This window comes from Macrobrachium nipponense, chromosome 20, assembly GCF_015104395.2.
Source record: "Macrobrachium nipponense isolate FS-2020 chromosome 20, ASM1510439v2, whole genome shotgun sequence".
Lineage (NCBI taxonomy): Eukaryota > Metazoa > Arthropoda > Malacostraca > Decapoda > Palaemonidae > Macrobrachium > Macrobrachium nipponense.
The window spans coordinates 27,730,160-27,751,141 of NC_061089.1; the positions used below are offsets into that span (position 1 = coordinate 27,730,160).

General features: G+C 37.4%; 1 protein-coding gene across 6 annotated transcripts in view; it reads right to left on the reverse strand.

The window, feature by feature from the left end:
* Positions 1-20,982, reverse strand: part of LOC135223929 (patched domain-containing protein 3-like) — a 151,412-nt gene that overhangs the window by 58,024 nt on the left and 72,406 nt on the right. Inside the window, exon 2 of one of the 6 annotated variants that reach the window (XM_064262858.1) lies at positions 17,190-17,472. The exons of 2 other annotated variants lie outside the window; for them this stretch is intronic. In XM_064262858.1, the coding sequence (XP_064118928.1) occupies positions 17,190-17,299 (110 nt within the window). In that variant the 5' untranslated portion in view covers positions 17,300-17,472. Of the gene's footprint in view, positions 1-10,241; positions 10,276-17,084; positions 17,103-17,189; positions 17,601-20,982 lie in introns of those variants that run through there. 3 more of the 6 variants (XM_064262864.1, XM_064262895.1, XM_064262871.1) reach the window with 3 other exon arrangements.

Below are 20,982 nucleotides of genomic sequence, written 5' to 3' on the forward strand. Positions count from 1 at the left end.
CTCTCTCTCTCTCTCTCTCTCTCTCTCTCTCTCTCTCTCTCTTCGACGCAGCTCTTGCGAAGATAAGATAAAAAGAAAAAAAATCGCGTGCTAAAGAATTCATCTACATGCATTTATCAAATTATTATGCCTTTTGAGAGAGAGAGAGAGAGAGAGAGAGAGAGAGAGAGTTTAGTGTGTCGAAAACTAAATTATGAGTATTGATCTGCAACGTTATTAGCGTGTTTGTAAACACAGGTGCGATTTTTTAGTTCATCCATATTCGGCTAGCGTTCTGACTAAGGTCATATTAATGTTCAGAATTGGTAGGTACTGGTGTTTCACAGCAGATTTACATTATACGCGAATCCAGACTTCATCATAACTATAAAAAAAAATGATCTTCGCTACTTACTTTTTGTGGGTCAATACCTAGCAGGCTATGAGCCCCTGAATACCAATTCTTGCGCTTCTACTGGTTCTGCATATTTCATTCGCAAGATCAGATATTAAACAAACTGAAATTTTGATGATTTTTTTTAATAGCACAACATTGGCGATGACGCGTGCAATTTCACAAAAGTAAACAGTGAGACAAGCAAGGAATGAGGGAGTGCAAGCAGGTGACAAAATATGGCACGAAATTACAGTTTTTGATAACTTGATGACTTACAGTTATGGCACTCTTTGGTGTCTTGAATTCAAGGCAGACATTGGCCTCCATGAGCGGACGTACGAGTACTTTGGCTGGTAGAGAATATAAAGAGACAGAGATGAATCATTAATACTCCTTTCAGGTAGCACTATACTAAAGGTGAACTGAATATGCATCTGCGTAAGAAAATCAAGAACGATCGTAGCAAGGTGTATATACATTGCACCACACAAAAGTACAAGCAAGACTGAGTCATCATGGAAACGTCTAAAAACAAAAATGATTCTATATCGCTTAAGGAACATAGTAAGCAACCACTCCGCATGAATAAGTCTCTGTCACTCAAACGTCCTGATATCTGAGTCAGGTGAACATTGCTTGCTTGACTTGGAGCTCTTTCGGAACCTGCTTCTAAAGGTATATTTTTAGAGAGGTCACCGAGGCCTCGTGGATGCATACTGAGAGGTGGACAAGCCTTGCCGGAACTGAATTTGGGCAAGACATGACCTCGCCGGTGTCCTCGAATGCTATGATGTCAGTGGAACATTGTGCTGTGCGTTAGATTGTGTTTCTTGATAATCAACCTTAGGTGTACGTATATAGCCTATATGTATGTATACATATATATTTATATATACATACATACACAATATATATATATATATATATATATATATATATATATATATATTATATATTATAATATATATATATATACTACATATCCATTTACACTTTCTCTCCTTTTGGAAAATTTGCGCCAGAAGGGTCGAGCAAGTTTATGGGATGATGATGCTAGCCACATACTCTTCATACACCGGTGGGCGTTCAGCCGTGAGCTAAACACTATTAGCCTATCCTTTTCAGGGAGGGATGGGTGGGTTGGGGGCGGGAGGCTCCGAAGGTGTTAACTTCCTGGTACTTAGTCACAACCCTCACCCCAACCCCAGGCATCCCAGTTGTAACCCATCACAGTCGACTAGCTACCCGTGGGAAATCCACCGTTTAAGTCGACAGAGACCCGATGAGGTTTATCAGAACTTGCCTAAACCCAAAGCCTGCCTAAACCGTTCCAGCTTCCTTCTAAATCGAACCTGGGGCATCTCACTGGAGGGGCGAGCGTCCGAACCGCTAGACTTCGGTGATTGACACAGTCTTTTTCATAGGAGTCAGAATACAGGAACTAAACTTTCGATCTAGATAACTGTCTCGCAAATAAACAGCTCACAAAAAGAATTTTCTAATTAAGCGACGAATGAAACGTGAAGGTGAATGAATAAACTGCAATTAATTTTTTTTGGGGGGTCGGCTTTTCACTTGGAGTATAATAAGAAAACACCTTCAAATACCTCTCCGTAATGACGTTTGTCACAAGCGGCTAGGCAGGGGAAAGGTTCGTCTAATTGCTGCTGTTAGCGAATACGTAATTACTTCTCATTTATCTCTTGTAATTAAGCAAGGAGTATGCGTGTGTTTTCCATTATATCCTGTGTTCAATTCTAGGATCTCTCTCTCTCTCTCTCTCTCTCTCTCTCTCTCTCTCTCTCTCTCTCTCTCTCTCTCCTTGTATGGCTTCAGTGATTAATATAGTCCACTTCAATGATACAGGCCCTCTCTCTCTCTCTCCTAATTTAGTTTACTTTCGTAAAGCCTTCACCAAATTAGTCGTCTCGTCAAGTAGACAATAATAAGGAACAATAAATGAGAGAGAGAGAGAGAGAGAGAGAGAGAGAGAGAAGAGAGAGAGAGAGAGAGAGATAGAGAGAGAGATGAGAGAGAGCGAGAGAGGTGAAGAGAGAGCGAGAGAGAGAGAGAGAGAGAGAGAGAGAGAGAGAGAGAGAGAGAGAGAGACGTTCCAAGGACTCTCCACTTCTTGCTTACATTCAAAATATTTATGCGACAAATGATCGCTTGGAGAAAAGACTTGAACCCGTCCAAGGTTACAAGCAACTGTTACATATTGCGACAGATAACATATGATCACGGATGCTCGTCACACAAGGTGGAACGAAAGACTGTTCAAAGATCAGAGAGTAAAAATGTTTATCTTTCTCTTCAGAGTTATATTCAAACCTGCGTCAGTGACGTTGCATATTTAACACGTCACTGAAAATAGTGCGATGAAATTCCCTCCCTAATCGGGTTGAATCACCTTCGATTCCAGCGTTTTGTGTCTCGGTAATCAAAATCGTGTTCGGCGTGAGACACACACGAGAATTTCATACGGAAATTATCTCAAACTCTCGCAAACAATGACAGAAAAGGGCTTCGAAGCCTGGGGACGCCAATTTCACATTGCTGGACGGCGAACGATTCGGTAAATAGAATGTGGCAGCATTTTGCCGCCTGGAATGAGTCACTGAGCGATGACTTACACCGCTGGTTTTGTCGCAACCATTGTGGTGGAAGTGAAGAGGCGAAAAAGGCAAAGATAATCTGTCAGGGAAGAGATACTGGGGAAGGTCGTGGATGTTAGGTAACAGTCCGTTTTGCATATCTGGGTGAAAAGAAGAGAAACTGGAGAGGAAAGAGAACAACGCTTATGAAGCGCATTGGAAGAGGCAAAATAAAAAGAAAAAGATTGGGGATATGAGGGAATACACAAAAACACAAGGAGTTGTAATGCTGAATCGTTATAGAACTTGAACTGCAGAATTTTTGTAACTTGTAACTTTGAACTTGATCAAAGTAAACGGACGAAGAAAGAAACAATGATAAGACAAAAGAACCTTTACAAATCTACGCAGCAGAAATTCTATAACGTAATGTACCGAAATAAATTACTGTAATTACTGAAGGTCCCTCTACCCTTCTTCCTCTTCTACCGCGACCGAATAAATATCACGTTTGTACTTTCAGCTTTATAATAATCATGGCGGTTCTTGTTAAATTGGGTAATGAGTGGCTTCATCGGAAATACTTCAGAAATGACAACGTTCATAAAATACGATACGCCCTTTGTACAAACTCAAAGTTACTCTCTCTCTCTCTCTCTCAGAAAAAGAAGAACTCTCTCTCTCCCTCTCTCAGAAGAAGAAGAAGAAAAAGAAGAAGGTACAAATCAATACAATTAATATATATTATCGTATAGGATATTTATTGAGGAGCTGATCCCTGAAACTACTACCGCTACATGTAAAGCATTGACAACCAATTAATTCAATATTTAAGACATGACATCAATCAAGTATGACAGGAAGAGGACGGAAGATACGAAAGAGAAATTGAAATATATATATAGCATATATATATATATATATATATCATATATATATATATATATATCTATATATATTATATATTTGAAGTCAGCGCTCACAAGGAAGCAACCTGATTATTTTTTGAAGGAATTCTGGAGTGATTCAACGCACTGTAAAAGTTTGTCATGTGGAAGAATAACTCTTTTTCCACTCCACCTCTCCAAAATCACGAAGAATCGTTATTTTCTGGGAAAAGAGAATAAAAGCGTGATTCACAATATAAGCTTCACCAGCAACAAAGCTACACAAAGGAAGCGCACAAAAAAATTGAAATTTCGTAAAAAGATTTGCTAAAAACAAATCCCACTTTGCTGACGTCATCTTCACCGTCTATCAGCTGTCCAGCGAAGAATGATTGTGAAGGGGATAAGAGACTAGTGGGAGTCTGGGAATACACAACACCAAGGATAGTAAGTCGGGGTGGGATTAGCAAAGTCATAGGAAAGGTGCAGGTACCAGACTTGGAAGAAATGTTGGTTACAAACGTCTACTAAAAACATCACTTTGAGGGAGATGATAAAAAAAATCTAATCTTAATTTCCCTTTTCTCGTCTTATCAAATGTCTTTTGAGTTATGCACAAACCGCTCTAAAGAAAACTGTAGAATGAAATAAACTAAATAAGTTTTAGGTTAGTCTGTTACAACCAGTTGGTGGCTTAAACGAAGCCCGACTCACACTGAAAAATATATATATATATATATAATATATATATATATATATATATATATCATACTATATATATATATATATATATATATATAAATATATAATTATAATATATATATATGTGGGGATACAATCCACAATGAAGTAAAATCCTCTTGTAGTTTAAAATATATATATCTTGTACAGGATTAAAGCTTTCGACCATCAACTGTGGTCTTGTTCACTAAAATGTACAAGATATATATATATTTTTAACTACAAGAGGATTTTACTTCATTGTGGATTGTATCCCCATTTACTTAGAGGTACGACATAGTACCTGGCTTCTGCATATATATATATATATATATATATATATATATATATATATATATATATATATATATATATATATAAGTAAAACATCGAAATGCCGTGTAACTGGAAGCATCCGGTGTTACATAATCAGAGTTACGCTACACCAGCTGGGGCGGCGCGATTCACTGATAGCCAAAGGAATTCGCATCGTCAATTCCAGTTACGTGCAGCAATGTGAGGGAGTTTTGTAATGCATCGTCTGTACCTTGAAACGCCTCTGTCCCAGGCAACTCATGACATGCGCTGGTCATGCCAGGACGCTTATCCTAATCCTCATGGCCAATAATAAAAGAGATTCCCTACTCACGTCCTGTTCCAGGGACACCAAGGTGACTCTCACAACGGAGCGGTTCCTTGTACTCGGGTAATTCGTCTGGCGGTAGAGCTGTGCCTCACGTGAAGGTATTGCAAAACAAGGGATTCCCAATCTTATAGTCGCGTAAGATGATTATGTGTGTATATACACACACACACACACACACACACCACACACACACATATATATATATATATATATATATATATATATATATATATATATATATATATAATAGATAAACTTCCAATATATATACCGGATTCCAAAGGTAATCTGAGGCACGGTCTAGAGATTATGTGCAACTTAAAGTCACCGTTTTAATAGAAGATATTCAAACCCGGAAAAAACAACCATTACAAAAATTATAGGGAGTAGAAAAAGCTAAAAAATGCTACACAGAAGGACATTTCTGATACTCCAAGGCCGATATACTTGTATAAAAAGTTTATATAAAATATTATGCTCCATGAAACTGTACACCATGACGGTACTTCACAAATGGATAAATCTCACTGCAAATGGGACAAATCTTTTTATGCTAACTTATTTCTTTTCGTCTTCGAGAACACTTATTATGCAATCTGGGACACGACTTATGAGTGAGTACAAAAGACAGAATTACGAACAAGAACACTTCTAGGTAAAAAGGGACAAACGTAATTATATTCAGTTTTCTTTTTCTTAAATACATTTTGTAACATCCAGATATTATACACAGGATAAGACTGAAGCGAGAAAAAGACATATGACATAGTTCTGGAGTACAATATAAACCCGTCAAAAGTGAGAAACTGAAGTTGCACATTAAAAACACAGCCCACATGCTTAAAGACGTGATTCATCACAGGATGTTACGCCGTGATTCTAAAGCGACCGCGTCAAGAAAACTTAGCGCCTTGCTTCGCTTATATAAAGGTACAAAAAGATTTTAGGCAGGATATGACACAAGGCGATATAATGACCCTCTTCCTCGCGGCAGTGGCTCTCAACTCTTTCCCAAACCTTTGCGGATCTTTCTCTGCCATGCGCAACATTCGTTGCCATTTCATTGGCTTCCTGGCCTAGGCCTGAAATATCCTTATATATCTCTCTGTAGGTAACTGTGTTAAATATTCAGTTGCCCGATGAAATTCAGGAGGTCCTCGAAACATGTTTGCCTGTTGAAATGAAGTGGAATCTAGAAACGGGCCGCCTACAGAAGGCAAAGAAAGAACTTGAAATTCGGTCGCTTACTGAAGTACAGGATATCTACAGTTCTCTTGCTGACTTACACAAAGGACCCTTACAGCTCATTTACCAACTGACGTGGAAGAATACCTTTAGTTGCTAACTGAAGCAGAGGAAGATCTTCGCTTACCTACCGAAGTGAAGAATACCAAATAATTTAGCTGCTTACTAAGAGGAATCATCGGTCCGGTTCCCAATGAATTTCTTGAAGACATTGAAATTCAAGTTAACTTATGAGGCGTAAAAGACCTTGCAGGTTTCCTTAGGAAGTAGAGGAAGGCCTTACAACTTATGTTGCCTACTGGGGTGAAGGAGAACTCTACAATGTATTCTTCTCGCGGAAGTTAGGAGAACCTTGCAGATTGCCTACTGCAGTGAAGGAGTAAGTCGCAATCAGATGCCAATTGAAGCAAAAAAAGTCCCACCCTGTAAGAAGATCTTGCACGATGGCTCGAGGCGACAAACAATCAAGTATATGTCAACATGACGTCGATCTATCTCTTTGGGACAAACAACTCTCAAAGATCTTTCATAACAGAAAGAAGCAGTAACTTCTACACCGAGTCTCGAATAACAATGACGCAGCAAATGGAAGTATAGCTGCAGGTTTCCAGACTGCGGTATGCAGGAAAAGTTAAAAAGAAAAAAAAAGGAAAAACTCAAATCTATGTCTTTTTATTATCTTTGTGTTATTTCTTGATTTTGCTTTGCTAATTACCGTCGTTTTCCTTCCGCAGAAAGCGGCATTTCGGGGGTTAGAATTTGTTTACAGAGTAGCTCAACGTTTCATTAAGATACGTAAAAGTTAATCATTCAAACATCAGGTTAACAGTGACTAACGCATGCATATGCAAGCAACGTATCAGTCTAATAGTGACACAATCTGTTTCCTTTTCTATTTTCGTCATAAAGGACAAAAATATTTTCCCAACTAAGGAACGAAGAGTGGAACCAAGTTCCACCAAATATGACAACCTTACAAGCAAGAACAGAACGATTAACTTGGCATTAGAGAGGAAAAAAAAAAACCAGTTGACCGATGAATGACAGAGATTACTCGGCGGAAAGAGAAATCTTTTTCCTTAGAATAAAAGCTGGAAATGATCTTCCCTCCAGGCATCGCCATTCCCACGAATTATAAGCCCAATTACCACCAACTTTGACACAACGGCTTCGCTGCCAAGACTCACTCCAGGAGAGAAACACTTTCGCGTTTTCTTTGGCGGTTGGAGGAAGTCACTACTTCCACAAGCACAAGCACTTCTTGGATTTTCGGAGGGAAGGCTCCGTGAAGAAATCGATCTTTTCCTGTCTCTTATCAGCTGCTTGGGGTCTTTCAGTGTCAAATATCTGGTGCTTCCGCGCCCTAGAGATGAGGGTGGGTCTCAAAAAGGTTTTATCTCTGAAATTCATTTCAAGAGTATATTTGGCTGAATGACACGCAACATAATAATACCGTAATCTGGCAATAAAAACTCGAGGTTCTCCCAAAGCGAAAGAGAAACGTCTTAACAAGCATATTGCTTGATTGCAGAAAATGGAATAGTGTAATTGCGAAACGACCTCGAGTTTATACTGGATGGAAAGTACAATTTTATTACGCATCTCACTTAGCTAATAAAAATATAGTACTGTGATGTGACGAGGCATCGATGTTCTTGAAAAGAATAGGATGAAATGACATTTTTGTCGATTCGCTTCAATGATTTCACGAGACAGCTCCTTTCACGGCCGGATCTCGACATGAAGTTCCGGAAACGAAAAAAAAGAAAAAGAAAAAGAAAAGAAAAGGCGGATACTTCGCAAGGAAATGTCAGACTGAACCACACGGGAGTTTTCTCTCTAGTTAACAACGCGACAAATTCGAAGGAATGCCGTCTTCACTAGAAATTTGGATTTTCGCATAATCGGGGAGTAAGCCTACAAATAACTTTGTTCTTGTTCTTGTTGGGGGGTTAGGAAAGGTCTATAGAGGAGCCTAAAAAGGTCTGAAAAAGGTGTTTCGCTTTGAGCAAAAGGTACAGTAATTTCAGGATAGGATATTCATGTCTTGTTTATTAGAATGAAAAGGTAAAAAATAGAACGCGCGCATGTTAAACAGTACAGAAACATAATTTATGATAAAATATTGCATATTCATTTTCATTTTATTGGTGAAATAAGGCTCTACTTGAGCATAGATTTTAGCACATTTTAATTTATGTTAAGTTAGGAATATAATGTTCCAACTTATACACTGAAGGGAATTCTTGCACGCATCCCTAGTAAGCTGGAGGTCGGATCACGCCTTATTTTCAACACTAAACACACTCCATTGCAAACAGCGGTTACTGGTTAAATAATTCTAAAAGATATCAACATTCTAGCGAAAATTCCAACTGTCAGCAAATTGAGCCAATTTGAGCTGAAAAAAGGCACCTACACACACACACACATTATATATATTATAATATATATATATATATATATTATATCTATATATATATATATAATAATATATCATATATATATATATATATATATATATATATTGATATAGATATATATATATATATATATATATATTAATATAATATATATATCTTATCACATCGCCGTGATACATATAAACGTATTAAACTACAAATGTCCTTTAATATCTAATTCGCTCTACCTCGGAATTAATATATTTCCCCTCAGTTAACATATATGGAAATATATTGATTCCGAGCAAGAGCGAATTAGATATTAAAGAACATTTGTAGCTTAATGCGTATATATACATCAATATATACGTACATACACACACAAACACACACACCACACACACACACATATATATATATATATATATATATTATTTTTTATGAGATCATATTGATTAATTCAAATATAGAGAAAATATGAGTATTATATTAGTAAGAATAGAATAACAGTTTTTCTCGAATTTATTATATATGCTAAATATTCGTTACATACACAAGTGTTTATATAAAAACACACAAGCACACATGTATATAATTTTAGTTTTTATTCATTTTAATGTATCTGATTAATTTTCATGCATCTCCAAACTTTTCCTCTCGACTTGATGAGTTTCCGATAGAAAATTCGTGATTATTGACCAACGATATTGTTCTGAACCTTTGTAAATAAACAGATAATCTGGACTTAATTTTCCTTTTGCGGCAGAAACAACAGAACTTACGAACACCAGTAACAAAACTGGCACTGAATACACAGTTAAAAAAATTACCGCAACTCATTTAATGAAAGAGTAATGAATTGAAAAACGAAAATATAAGAAAATCGAAAGAATGTTAATAATAATAATAATAATAATAATAATAAAACTAGAGCGGATTACATCAGAGGAAAATCCGAGCCCATGCATTGGTGCAAGGTTGAAAGTGAGATCAAACTAGAAAATTGCGGAAAGTGAGATCAGTCGACAAATAAAGAATAACGCCGGAATTTTTATCCGGACGAAAGTCGGCGTCAGCCTTGAGGTTGGAAAGCAAATATGCAGCCAGAGCAAAACCATAACAAATTCAAGCATAACAGTGACGTCAGCAGCGTGCTCGCTTGTCACTGAGTCACTCTGCAAGACTCGGCGATTTGACGTTGCGACTTCAGGTGATCTTAACTGTAGGTTCTTAACTGTATATTTAACGGTTAGCCCGCTAATGAGGGAATTTCAAAAAATCATGGGTCTAGTAAAAAATAACCTTGTTTCCCCCCACCGCCCCACAAAAAGAGCAATTTTCAGAGAAAATCTTAAACAATTTCATTCTTACCGGAGCATCATGGTGTAATGGATGACCAACTTACCTGAAATGAGAAAATGTTCAATTAAGCAAAGGTTACACAGGGTGGAAATTAAAAAAAAAATGATTCTTCGTAAAAAGTTTCATTAAAGTAGTACATGCGTATACCATTCACTTATAAAAATAATTTTTTTTCAATAAAACAATAAAAACATCAAACGACAATGCTCGCCAACCCGTAAAAAAGAATATAATACTAATGAAAAATCCACAAATAAGTAAAGCACTTATCAAAAGGTAGAAGTAAATAGTTATTATAAATTCCTCCAAACACGAAGGCAAAAGGACCAACATAAAATGAAGGAAAACAAAACCTCAATACATAAGAACAGGGCAGAGCCCTGAGGTCCACGCCAGACCACCTATTCTCTCTCACATCTTAACCACAGTTACGGGCCGCCATAAAACAAGGGTCCGGTTTGATCTGAACCACCGCACCGCAAGAAAGAAAAGACGAAGAAGTTTTCCGTTCGTCAATAACACGCATGAACAGCCTCTGCTGACATTAACGTTACAGGCGAAGGATTTTTACTGAACACGATTTCCGTCTGGGTCGCTGATGCATAATAATCCTGGAGAATAGGTAAATAAAGACGATCCGTTGGGAAGAATATAATTTGCTGTAATGAACACGTAGGGCACGAGGATATATTATTTATGAGCTCATTGATGAAAAGGGCATAGGCCTAAATGTACACATAGGAAACTTTTACGTTAAAGAATACATAGTAATAGCAATAAAAAATATCATCATGTTAATTTAATATAAGGGGTCATCGAAACCAAAGTACTTACATACATACATACATTTATACATCCATAATTGCACAAACACACATGTAAGAGAGGACGATATATATATATATATATATATATATATATATATATATATATATATATATATATAAAATATATATTTATATCATCAACTCTTGTGTTCTTGAGAACCCGAAGCCGTGGATATTAATAACCCTGTCATTAGATCCCAAACGAGAAATCCCAACAAGCTAACACTATTTGAAAGAAACCTCGAATTATCTGATCTGTCTCCAGAAGAGGAGAAAACTGGATAAAACTGGCAGAGCTTTGGGGTCTTCGAGAGACTAGACTATCTAGAGGTGTTGAAGTGTAAAACTTTCTGGTTAACACACACTGTGGAGCTCATTTGGCAGACTGATATGCTGATTGATATCACTGGCTGTCACATCAAAAAGCAGGGTCGTCCTTGAATTTGAAATGACACTCAAGTCGTCAAACAGCATCGTCACGATAATAAAAGTCAATGCAAGATTTCGTCATGATACGAACATGGACCTATGATGCCCCCAAGAAATACAGGTTGCAGCAAGAGGCCACCCTGAGATGAAACTCAACATAAGGCGCCACCTTGAAATAAAGGTCGAGGCAAAGACGTCACCATGAAGGAAAGGAGCAGCGAGACACCCAACACGAAAGGTGGACGTCCTCATCAAATAACAGTCATCATCATAAAAAAGGGGGGCTTGTCTTGATCCTCAAATAATTGAGGCTCCTCCATTCTGGGAATATATGAAATATATACACTTTACATACTGCCCCCTCCCTCACCTACCACCACACCATCATCAAACACCCCCTTCCCTCATCTGCCATTAGGGACTTCCTTTAGCCTTGTGGCGAGAAGTAAGTACATGGCGTCACCAGGCAGATTGGAAATTCCACTCTGTGAGTGTACAGGCACGAGAGTCACTTATCTTCTCTTCCTTTCTTTCGGGTGGAGGGGATTTTCGCTCAGCTGTTCGGTAAGCCGTCTTCTTGTCATCATCCTAACAGGGATAAGTCGCAAAATTGACAATGATTTTGCCAAGGTATTAAAATTCTGATTGACCATTTCAAGCGATTGCGTCTGAAGGCAAACGTCTTAAGAATTTGCCAAAGCATGGTAGCTTGAAGGGCAAAGTATTAAAGGAGAAACCAAACACATTATATATATATATATATATATATATATATATAATATATATATATATATATATATATATATATATATATGATATATAATATCTATCTATCTATCTATCTATCTATCTATCTATCTATCTATATATATATATATATATATATATATATATAAATGAAGTGATACAACAAACAAACACACCACCAATGAACAATACTGTTGATCAGCATGATATCTAACAGGAGAATTCGGTCATGATATATATCATACCAGAAAATATCCCGTCAGCATTCATATAGGTATTCACTCCTCTAATGTTCTCAGGTTCTATGTTGCTGATTCATTCATTGACGCCTGGGGATAATGTTAACCTCAAAACATTTAATGTACTGTAGCTCCGTGCCTACAAACATTGCATAAAAAAATAAGGAATGTTTAATTAAAGAGCAATTTTGGAATGTGAGTTTGGGACTCCAGTACTCTGGCAGTGGAAAAAACAGCTGGCAAACCTACTTCTATACAAATAGCAACACCACACGACTCACCACTCCCTAGGTAAGCCTTTAATGACAAAATATTGCGTAAGCCAACTTTATGGCTCTCCAGATAGCGCCTCCCTCCATTCACCAGCGACCCAAGGCCAGCTAAAAAGCGAGGCAATAATAAGCCCTCAAGGGGACGGAGGAAGTTTATTCCCGGCGGTGTAAATCAGACTTCAAATGCCGAGGACCGTTGAAGTCTCTGCTCATCCCCTTGCGAGGGCAAGTCCTAGGGAGTGGAGTGCTTACCAACCGCCCCATTATGACATCCTACTTTGACAATTCCTAAATCTTCAACTAGAATTTTTCTATTTAAAAACAAGCATCTTTGACACAGAAACCTCCACATGTAGTATTCACATGAACACGTCTAAACAGCACTTTACATTATATAAATATCTAACATTTATATCAGCAAAGAGAGACATTTCTATCAATTTACTGTTATTCCTACGCACAGGATTAGAGCGCATAATTGTAGCCAAAAAGGGCAAACATAAATCAAACTGTCTTCGATACCTGTAGTCATAATGAAACACAGATGCCCCCAGATGACCCTATATGAAAAGCCTTCTATAGGACCCGAGGGTTCCCGTCGTTTCTGGTTTGTATATCCACGATGAATATTCAGCTTCCGGATTTAACTACTCAGTTTTCAAACCAAGAAGTGAATGTTTTCCCACAAGACCTTTCAGTTTACATAGAAGCCATTTAGAAACGGTTTGGAGGTACATGATCATGAAAGGTCAGACAAGATTGCGGTTGATTGTTGAATGTATCTCTCTCTCTCTCTCTCTCTCTCTCTCTCTCTCTCTCACTTGCGCACATACACACACACACACACACTAGTGATCTGACGTAGCGTGTTCAGGGTCCTTTCCAGTAAACAAGAACCTTCAATTGTGGTTTTATATGAAAACTCCCATTCTTGGACATTACATGGCCGAAAGAAATGACTGATTGTCGGCAAAGATCCATCGGATAAAAACTTGAATTTTTTGTTAATTCTGACCAACATAAATGAAGTAAGAGGTCTTCTGTTAAACATTTCAACCCTTGGAAAATGGCAATAACTATTCCACAGGTCAAACATATTTGAAAGAGCAGGAAGAGGCATTACTTTTTTTTTTTTAAATTGATTCAGAATGACATCGCACTTATGAACGACTGTACAGTTTGTGAAATAAATGTGCATTTATAGTTCAGAGAGTTGCAACGAGTGGAAGAAAAGAAAGTCTCATTATGGAGACCATTATACTTGAAGGTTGCTAGACAAGTAGCGGAGAAGCAAAAAATAATAATAATAATAAAAACCTGACATTCAAACGCATCTTACTGAAGGAACCTCAAACATTAGGGGTAATCCAATTAAACATATGATACAAAAAAGAGGAGAGAGAGAGAGAGAGAGAGAGAGAGAGAGAGAGAGAGAGAGAGAGAGAATGGTTTCTATGTAAAAAGGAGTTTGAAGGTTAGGAGATGATCAGTAAAATAACTGAACTTAAGTGCTTGACGATCATTAACCCCTCATAAAAGTATTTATGAACTTCAAGGACAGACGCAAGAAACACGTGAGGATCATTAAAGGTAATTTCGCCATGTTCATCTGACGGTCAAGTGTGATGGCAGGCGACTTGTAAGGAGAGTCAGCGATCCAGCGGTTACGGCAGCTGAGGAGAGACCGCGGGAGAAACAGCAGAATGGGCAACACAATCTGAACAGCGTTTGATGAAAGAAAATATTGAAGAACAACATAATGATGGGCGTTACACTGTTTAGGTTTGAAAATACTGAATTTGATACTGTTATTTCGGGAGGGAACGTTTTACGACGCGTATAAGATAAGGATTGGAGAAAAAAAATTGAGATGATAGAATAGGAGGATCTAAAAAAACACGAACTCAGTGTTTAAAGATGTCAGCATATGTGACTACAAGAGCTACATTAATTGCATGTTATAGTGATAACAGAAAAATAATCCAGTGCTCTAGAAGACTAAAATAACAGGAGATGCTAGAATGCAATAATAGTATGTTAACATGTAAAAAAATGATTGCGCCCGAAAAAATGACTGAAGAAAACATAATAGATGTAATTAAAACATATGAACTCTTCAGCTAAAAACTACGGCAATGACGTCAATTACAGAAGCCATTGCTGTAATGCCATAATAGATTTGAACCTGTTAGATGAAAGAAACATCTCAAATCGCTGGACTCCTATTGATAAGTTCGCTTTTGAGAGAGGATATTGTCTTGTAAAACGAAATTACGACTGAAATCATCCACCAAAAAAAATGACGAAATACGTCTTACTCGTAGTGAAGGCTCGTGAAAATATCGTAGTGAAGGCTCGTGAAAATATCATGGTTTCTCTTCGGAAAGAAACGTCATCTTGTGTGAGAGCTGACGCCGGAGATACACGAATAAAGCCCCGAAATCTCGACAGAAATTGGAAAGAGTACGGAGTCTCCCTCCTTCCTGTATCTTTTCGGTTGGCTGCCATCCTACAGCTTCGGAAGGTAATACCAAGGTCTATTGGAACTACAATACTCCTTCAACGGAATCGAAAATATAATTGGTTTCATAAAAATTTCGAAACGTTCCAGAACAAAAAAAAAAAGGGCAGGTACAATGATTTCTTTTATAAATTGGTTCTCTAACAAGCAAGAGACTACACAATTTAAAAAAGTCATTCAAGCTATTATAAACGTATTTTCCAACCAAAGAAGCTAAGATGATTTGTTTCGTGAACAGATCCACAAGCGAGGAAGAAGCTAAACCCGTATATAGTTAATTCCAGTCCCTTTTATGTCAGTAGGGAAGGTTACGTTCCGCTCCCACCAGCTATTACAGTGACAACTGGCTTGTGTTTGATGACGTCATTGCTCTTATCTCTATAACGAGAGAAAAATTCGCAATGAGAACAAATGACTTGCCGGGAAAAATAGGTGAAACCCGACGTAACTTCTCACCAGTCAGCTATTTCCCCTGTACGGATTTTCACACGATTCTTATTCGTTTCTTCTTATTCACACCTTCATTTCTCTTGGGTTTCTCCTGCGTATGAAATTAAGTACTGATGCAGGTTAAACCAAAATTAATATGAGTAAACGGGTAATAACAAATGTCTGTCTGTAAGCATATATATGTAGTATAAATACATGTGTATATATATATATATATATATATATATATATATATATATATATATATATATATATATTCAACACGTTCCATATTTTCGTGATTCATTTATATAATGTTTTGCGAATATACACAGTTTGGTTATTTACATGACAACGTAACGGAATAAGGGCCTGACTCCATTTTCAGCTGAGACAAACTGCATAAAAATATTCGTTTCCAAAGAATACTCATGATCACACGAGTCATTAAAATGGATTTACTTTCCCAATATTTGCTTCTTCATTTAGGAAATCTGAGGAAAGACAACTGACGTGTAAAGATTAGACTCATCACCCTCAGGGAACATTTTCTTCTTCATGTATCAAGCACCAAGGCAGCTCAGCTTCAGATCACTCACAAAGCTCTACCTCGTTTCCTTAAGCAAGCACCTTCTAAGAAAATCCCTTTCAACTACTGCAACAAATTTGCATCCCAGTTCCTCAATAATTAGCCTTATATAAAGGCCTAAATACAATAATTGCTAGCTACCTTCGACAATCTTGTCTTCCTCTCAGCTTTCTTTAGAATTCTGTCTTTAACCACAGACAAGAAAGATTCGTAGGATGTTAAAAATAGGAGTATTGACTCAAGGAAGCTAGTTGTCACTACCAGCATTGCTGGGGTTCTATATTTAGCTGCAAAAAAAGTGAGTTGTCAAGAATAAAAACAAGTTTCTTACTTCAGAGAGAGAGAGAGAGAGAGAGAGAGAGAGAGAGAGAGAGAGAGAGAGAGAGAGAGAGAGAGAGAATACACATTTTTTTTACTGTCCTATAAAAATATGTTGTTGCATTTTCTAAGACACGAAAAGTATGCTACTTATGATTTGCACCTCTACAGAAATATCTCTTTCACTCTCTTATGTGAGAGAAGAACACTGAACAAAAACTTCTATTAAATAAAGGTTACAGATACTGCATACATATTTACTATATGCATGAAAACAAAAACTTACCAACCAAACAAACAGTTAACACACAAGCACATGTATACATACATAAAACTCAAACAAGAAACTGACACGAGAGGGCAGACAAATCCATAATAAACTTACCCGTCATAAAGACGAGGTCTGTAAAACTGGAACTGAAGAGAGAGAGAGAGAGAGAGAGAGAGAGAGAGAGAGAGGACGTATCCTTAATACACTTACCCATCATATCGACGAGGTCTTGCGTTAAAGTGGTCATGAGAGAGAGAGAGAGAGAGAGAGAGAGAGAGAGAGAGAGAGAGAGAGACGTATCCTTAATACACTTACCCATCATATCGACGAGGTCTTGTGTTGAAGTGGTCATGACTGCCGTAACTCGCATGACTGACGGGGGGCAGCATACGGCCATTACCCGGGTAGAATCCTGTACCATTCATTCTGAGTTATTCTTGGCGTTCTCAGAGTGAAATCCCAAGACTGATTAGGCTTCTCTTGACACAAGAAACAATAGATTCACTTCAAATAACTGTCATAGAATAAGAGGCAATCTTCATATCCATATCAAATCGTGTAATCACTGCAGAAGTTTTTTTTCTTGTTTAACACTACCCTAAAGTAATAAATTATGTAAAATAAAATCACAGGTTTGTTTCTTTAAATGTCAAAAATACGTCGATAATGCCTTTTCACTACAATTATCACAACGTCAGTAAAGGTCTATATGATCACAGATAATTGCTGTAATTAATGAGAAGTTAAATCATTAGCGTTGAATGGACTTACATGTCCAAATATGTCTGAAGAGGGAGTGTCTTTTCCTTCCTTAGAAATCCTATTCACATAGCAGAAATGTAACTAATGACGCATAGGATGTGATGCTTCGTACATGATATATAAATTAATCATTGTACCATGATTAAGTCTACGTTTAAGAAAGCATTTCTAATAAAAAACAAGATTTTATAAAATATATTCTATAAAATAATTTTCAAATAAAAGAATTAATTTGTTTGAAAATCATAAAAACATTTTCAAAATAAAGATAATATCGTTGGCTGTCTAAAAATGTTTGATGGTAAATAATCATGATCACTGAGTGTACAAGATCTAAGTAGGAAACAACACACGCAGCCTAAAGACTATATAATTCGTCTTGCAGCTGCAGGCACGCTTGAATGCGTGATCGGAATACTGAAAGAGGCAATCCTTCTCACTAACGCCAAGTTCGTCTGGTATGGCCACAAGCACTTTGCAGATAATTGTATGCAACCCACAGTAAGCATTTTTCACCTAGCAACCCGTGATAGCGAAGTTGATGGTGACACTAATGTTAGGGCAACAGGGAATTTTAAAAGCTTGAGAGTTTCCCACTCATGGTACGTATATATATATACTACTGCAGTTTTTCAGTGTGTAGAGAGGGTTCGATGTGCTGCAGATGAACAATCTGCGTTAATATATGAAACGATTATTGCAGAGGAAATTCTCTGCGTTGGGTTTTCATCCTCGATACAGCCAGCTGGTAAAGTATCTAGTTGGTGGTGACCTGTGCCTTGTTCCAATTCTGAACCCTTTCCTTCTTTAGAGATGTAACTTAGTACTGAAATTAATATATATATATATATATATATATATATATATAGTATATATATATATCTATATATATATATATATACATCAAACGCAGAGCTAAATTCCTTTAACTATCATAATATCGCACGCGCACACCATCAATCAATCCACACGCCGGTTGAGACTGGATTCCCATCGGTATGCCTTTGAGGTGTTTGTTGTGTCTCGTTAAGGAAAAGCTCATCTTGAACAACAACAACAACATTTCTAACTTCTCCCGTCACGGGAACGGTAGCTCAGGTAAAAATGAATAGAAAAAAAACCACATGCCATTCTTTGTGAGACTGAATGGTTATTAGCGAATGTCCCTGAGGTGTCAGGAGTTATCGTAGGTCGAAATATATTCATACGCCATAGGAATTTGATAGGATAATTAACCATCATGTAACATCTCTGTCTCTCCCCTGTGAGGTTTGTCGCGATCTTAATCTGACGAAGTTTCTGAAAATTCTTTCACGTCATGAACTGCGGAATTGCAACGATATGTCCGTGTCTGTTCCAGCAAGGAATTTATTCTAGGCCTTAAAACTAATCCCAGGAGTACTGTACCTCAAGGCGATATACAGACAAACAGACAGCCAAATGGACCTGATCACTGGTTTCCTTACTATGGTGTGTGGATCTTCTCATTTCCTTAATACATAACACATATCAATGGTGCGCACATGTTAGTTATATAGAAATAGCCACCACATCCTCAATTGAATTAACCTTTAACCTAACTCGCGTCTAAGTTTACCAAGTTTAATCTTCCCGAAATATCCTTTGCATATCCTAAGACCAATATGCATAAGAAGGATGTGTACAACGCACGAGAGAGAGAGAGAGAGAGAGAGAGAGAGAGAGAGAAGAGAGAGAGAGAGATTCAAGGCCAACCGTGGGTGTGTACGAGTGTGTATATTTGGCTGGATGCCTGTCCACTACTTATGGTGTGCATCTTCTTAACTAACTAACAACTCTTCTGAAACGTTACTGACAAAGAATCCTTATCTGTATAATAGCTATTGTTTTAAAATAATTACTATATTAATAAAGGCTTTGGGTATTTTTTTTTAAAGAAAAATGCATACTATAGATTCTTTGTTCGTTCAACGTCATTATAATACTTTTAAGACCATAAGTCGTGGAAGAAATAATGCCATGGATAAGATTATCTCCTGTATTTTCGAAGCATCTTCAAAATATCTACTTTTCTATTGAATAAACGTAGTCTGTAAGCCTATCATGAGTACAAGATTTACTCTCAAGGTGTAGGCTGGAATTTTCAAGAAGTTTATCCTTTAAACCATCTAGTCCAAAAGGAAATGACTGTCTAAGATTGTCGTTCATGGGATTTTCAGCAGCAAATCACTGAAACTTAGTCTTCTACCAAACAGACATAGCCTATGTGCACCTTTCCGCTACCTGGAGCTGTAAACAGATCAACATCCACGTTCAGTTCATCAGGTTACGTAAGTTTTAATTGCATTCATAGCATCTAAATTTACAAAGTTATTTATCGGCACTTCAGCTGTGATGATGGCCACCATCCGTCTTTTACTGTTTGTTTTATCTGGTAAACTGTGACTACGAATGAATGTCGAAGTGAAAATTTTTAAGGTATCTATGAATGTATTAAACCTTTGAAAAGGGAACAGCGTTATTTCTAAGTGCGAAGCTGATACCCAGCGATACTTACTGTATTTTCAAATTAGAGTTAAGCTTGGCAGAGAGTGCATAAATAATATATCACAAAAAAAAACACACACACACACAACGTATATTTCAAACTGATTTTAACTCGACAAAATTTTACACATTCCATATTGTAGCACTTTTTGCTAATATTGCTGCACATTCCGCAGCTACATTTACTCCTTTTCTTCTTCTTCCCAGCTTTAACCCATTTTTACATTTACTCTTTAAAGGATGCACCTGAGAATGAATGAAAATATACATTCACGATTTAAAGTGAATAGCGAGACAGCGAAACTTGTTTGTTGCAAAGGTAGGTGGCTAAGTAACTGACTGAGTCTTGGGCGCCGTCTGTACACAAATCAATAGGTGCTACATACTTGTACCAAGGACAAGTTTGTGAGTGGCAACGTCGATCAATCACCCTGCCGCAGATAGAAGACTATGGAAACGAGAAAACTACTGACCACATTCTTCAGTGCATTGAGAGTTTTCATCACATACGAATCTTACGAATTACCGTCATATTTGCGTTATACAGCAACAAGTTTCTCTTCGTATCGACGGTACTTACAACATCCCATAAAGCAAAAACTTGAAAATACTTGGCAGAAAGGAAACATATAAAAAGTTCAGTCTTGAGATCATTCGAATTTCAGCCTCACCAGAACACAGAACATCACTTCAAATTCCTCTCAGATGTCAAAGATGGAGATAAAGAAATGCACTTGACACGACGAACAACCTTGGAAGGGTGCGAGGTTACAACAAGGCCCCGAGGTAACGCGCCGGACAGTCAGAACTACAGCCTAGG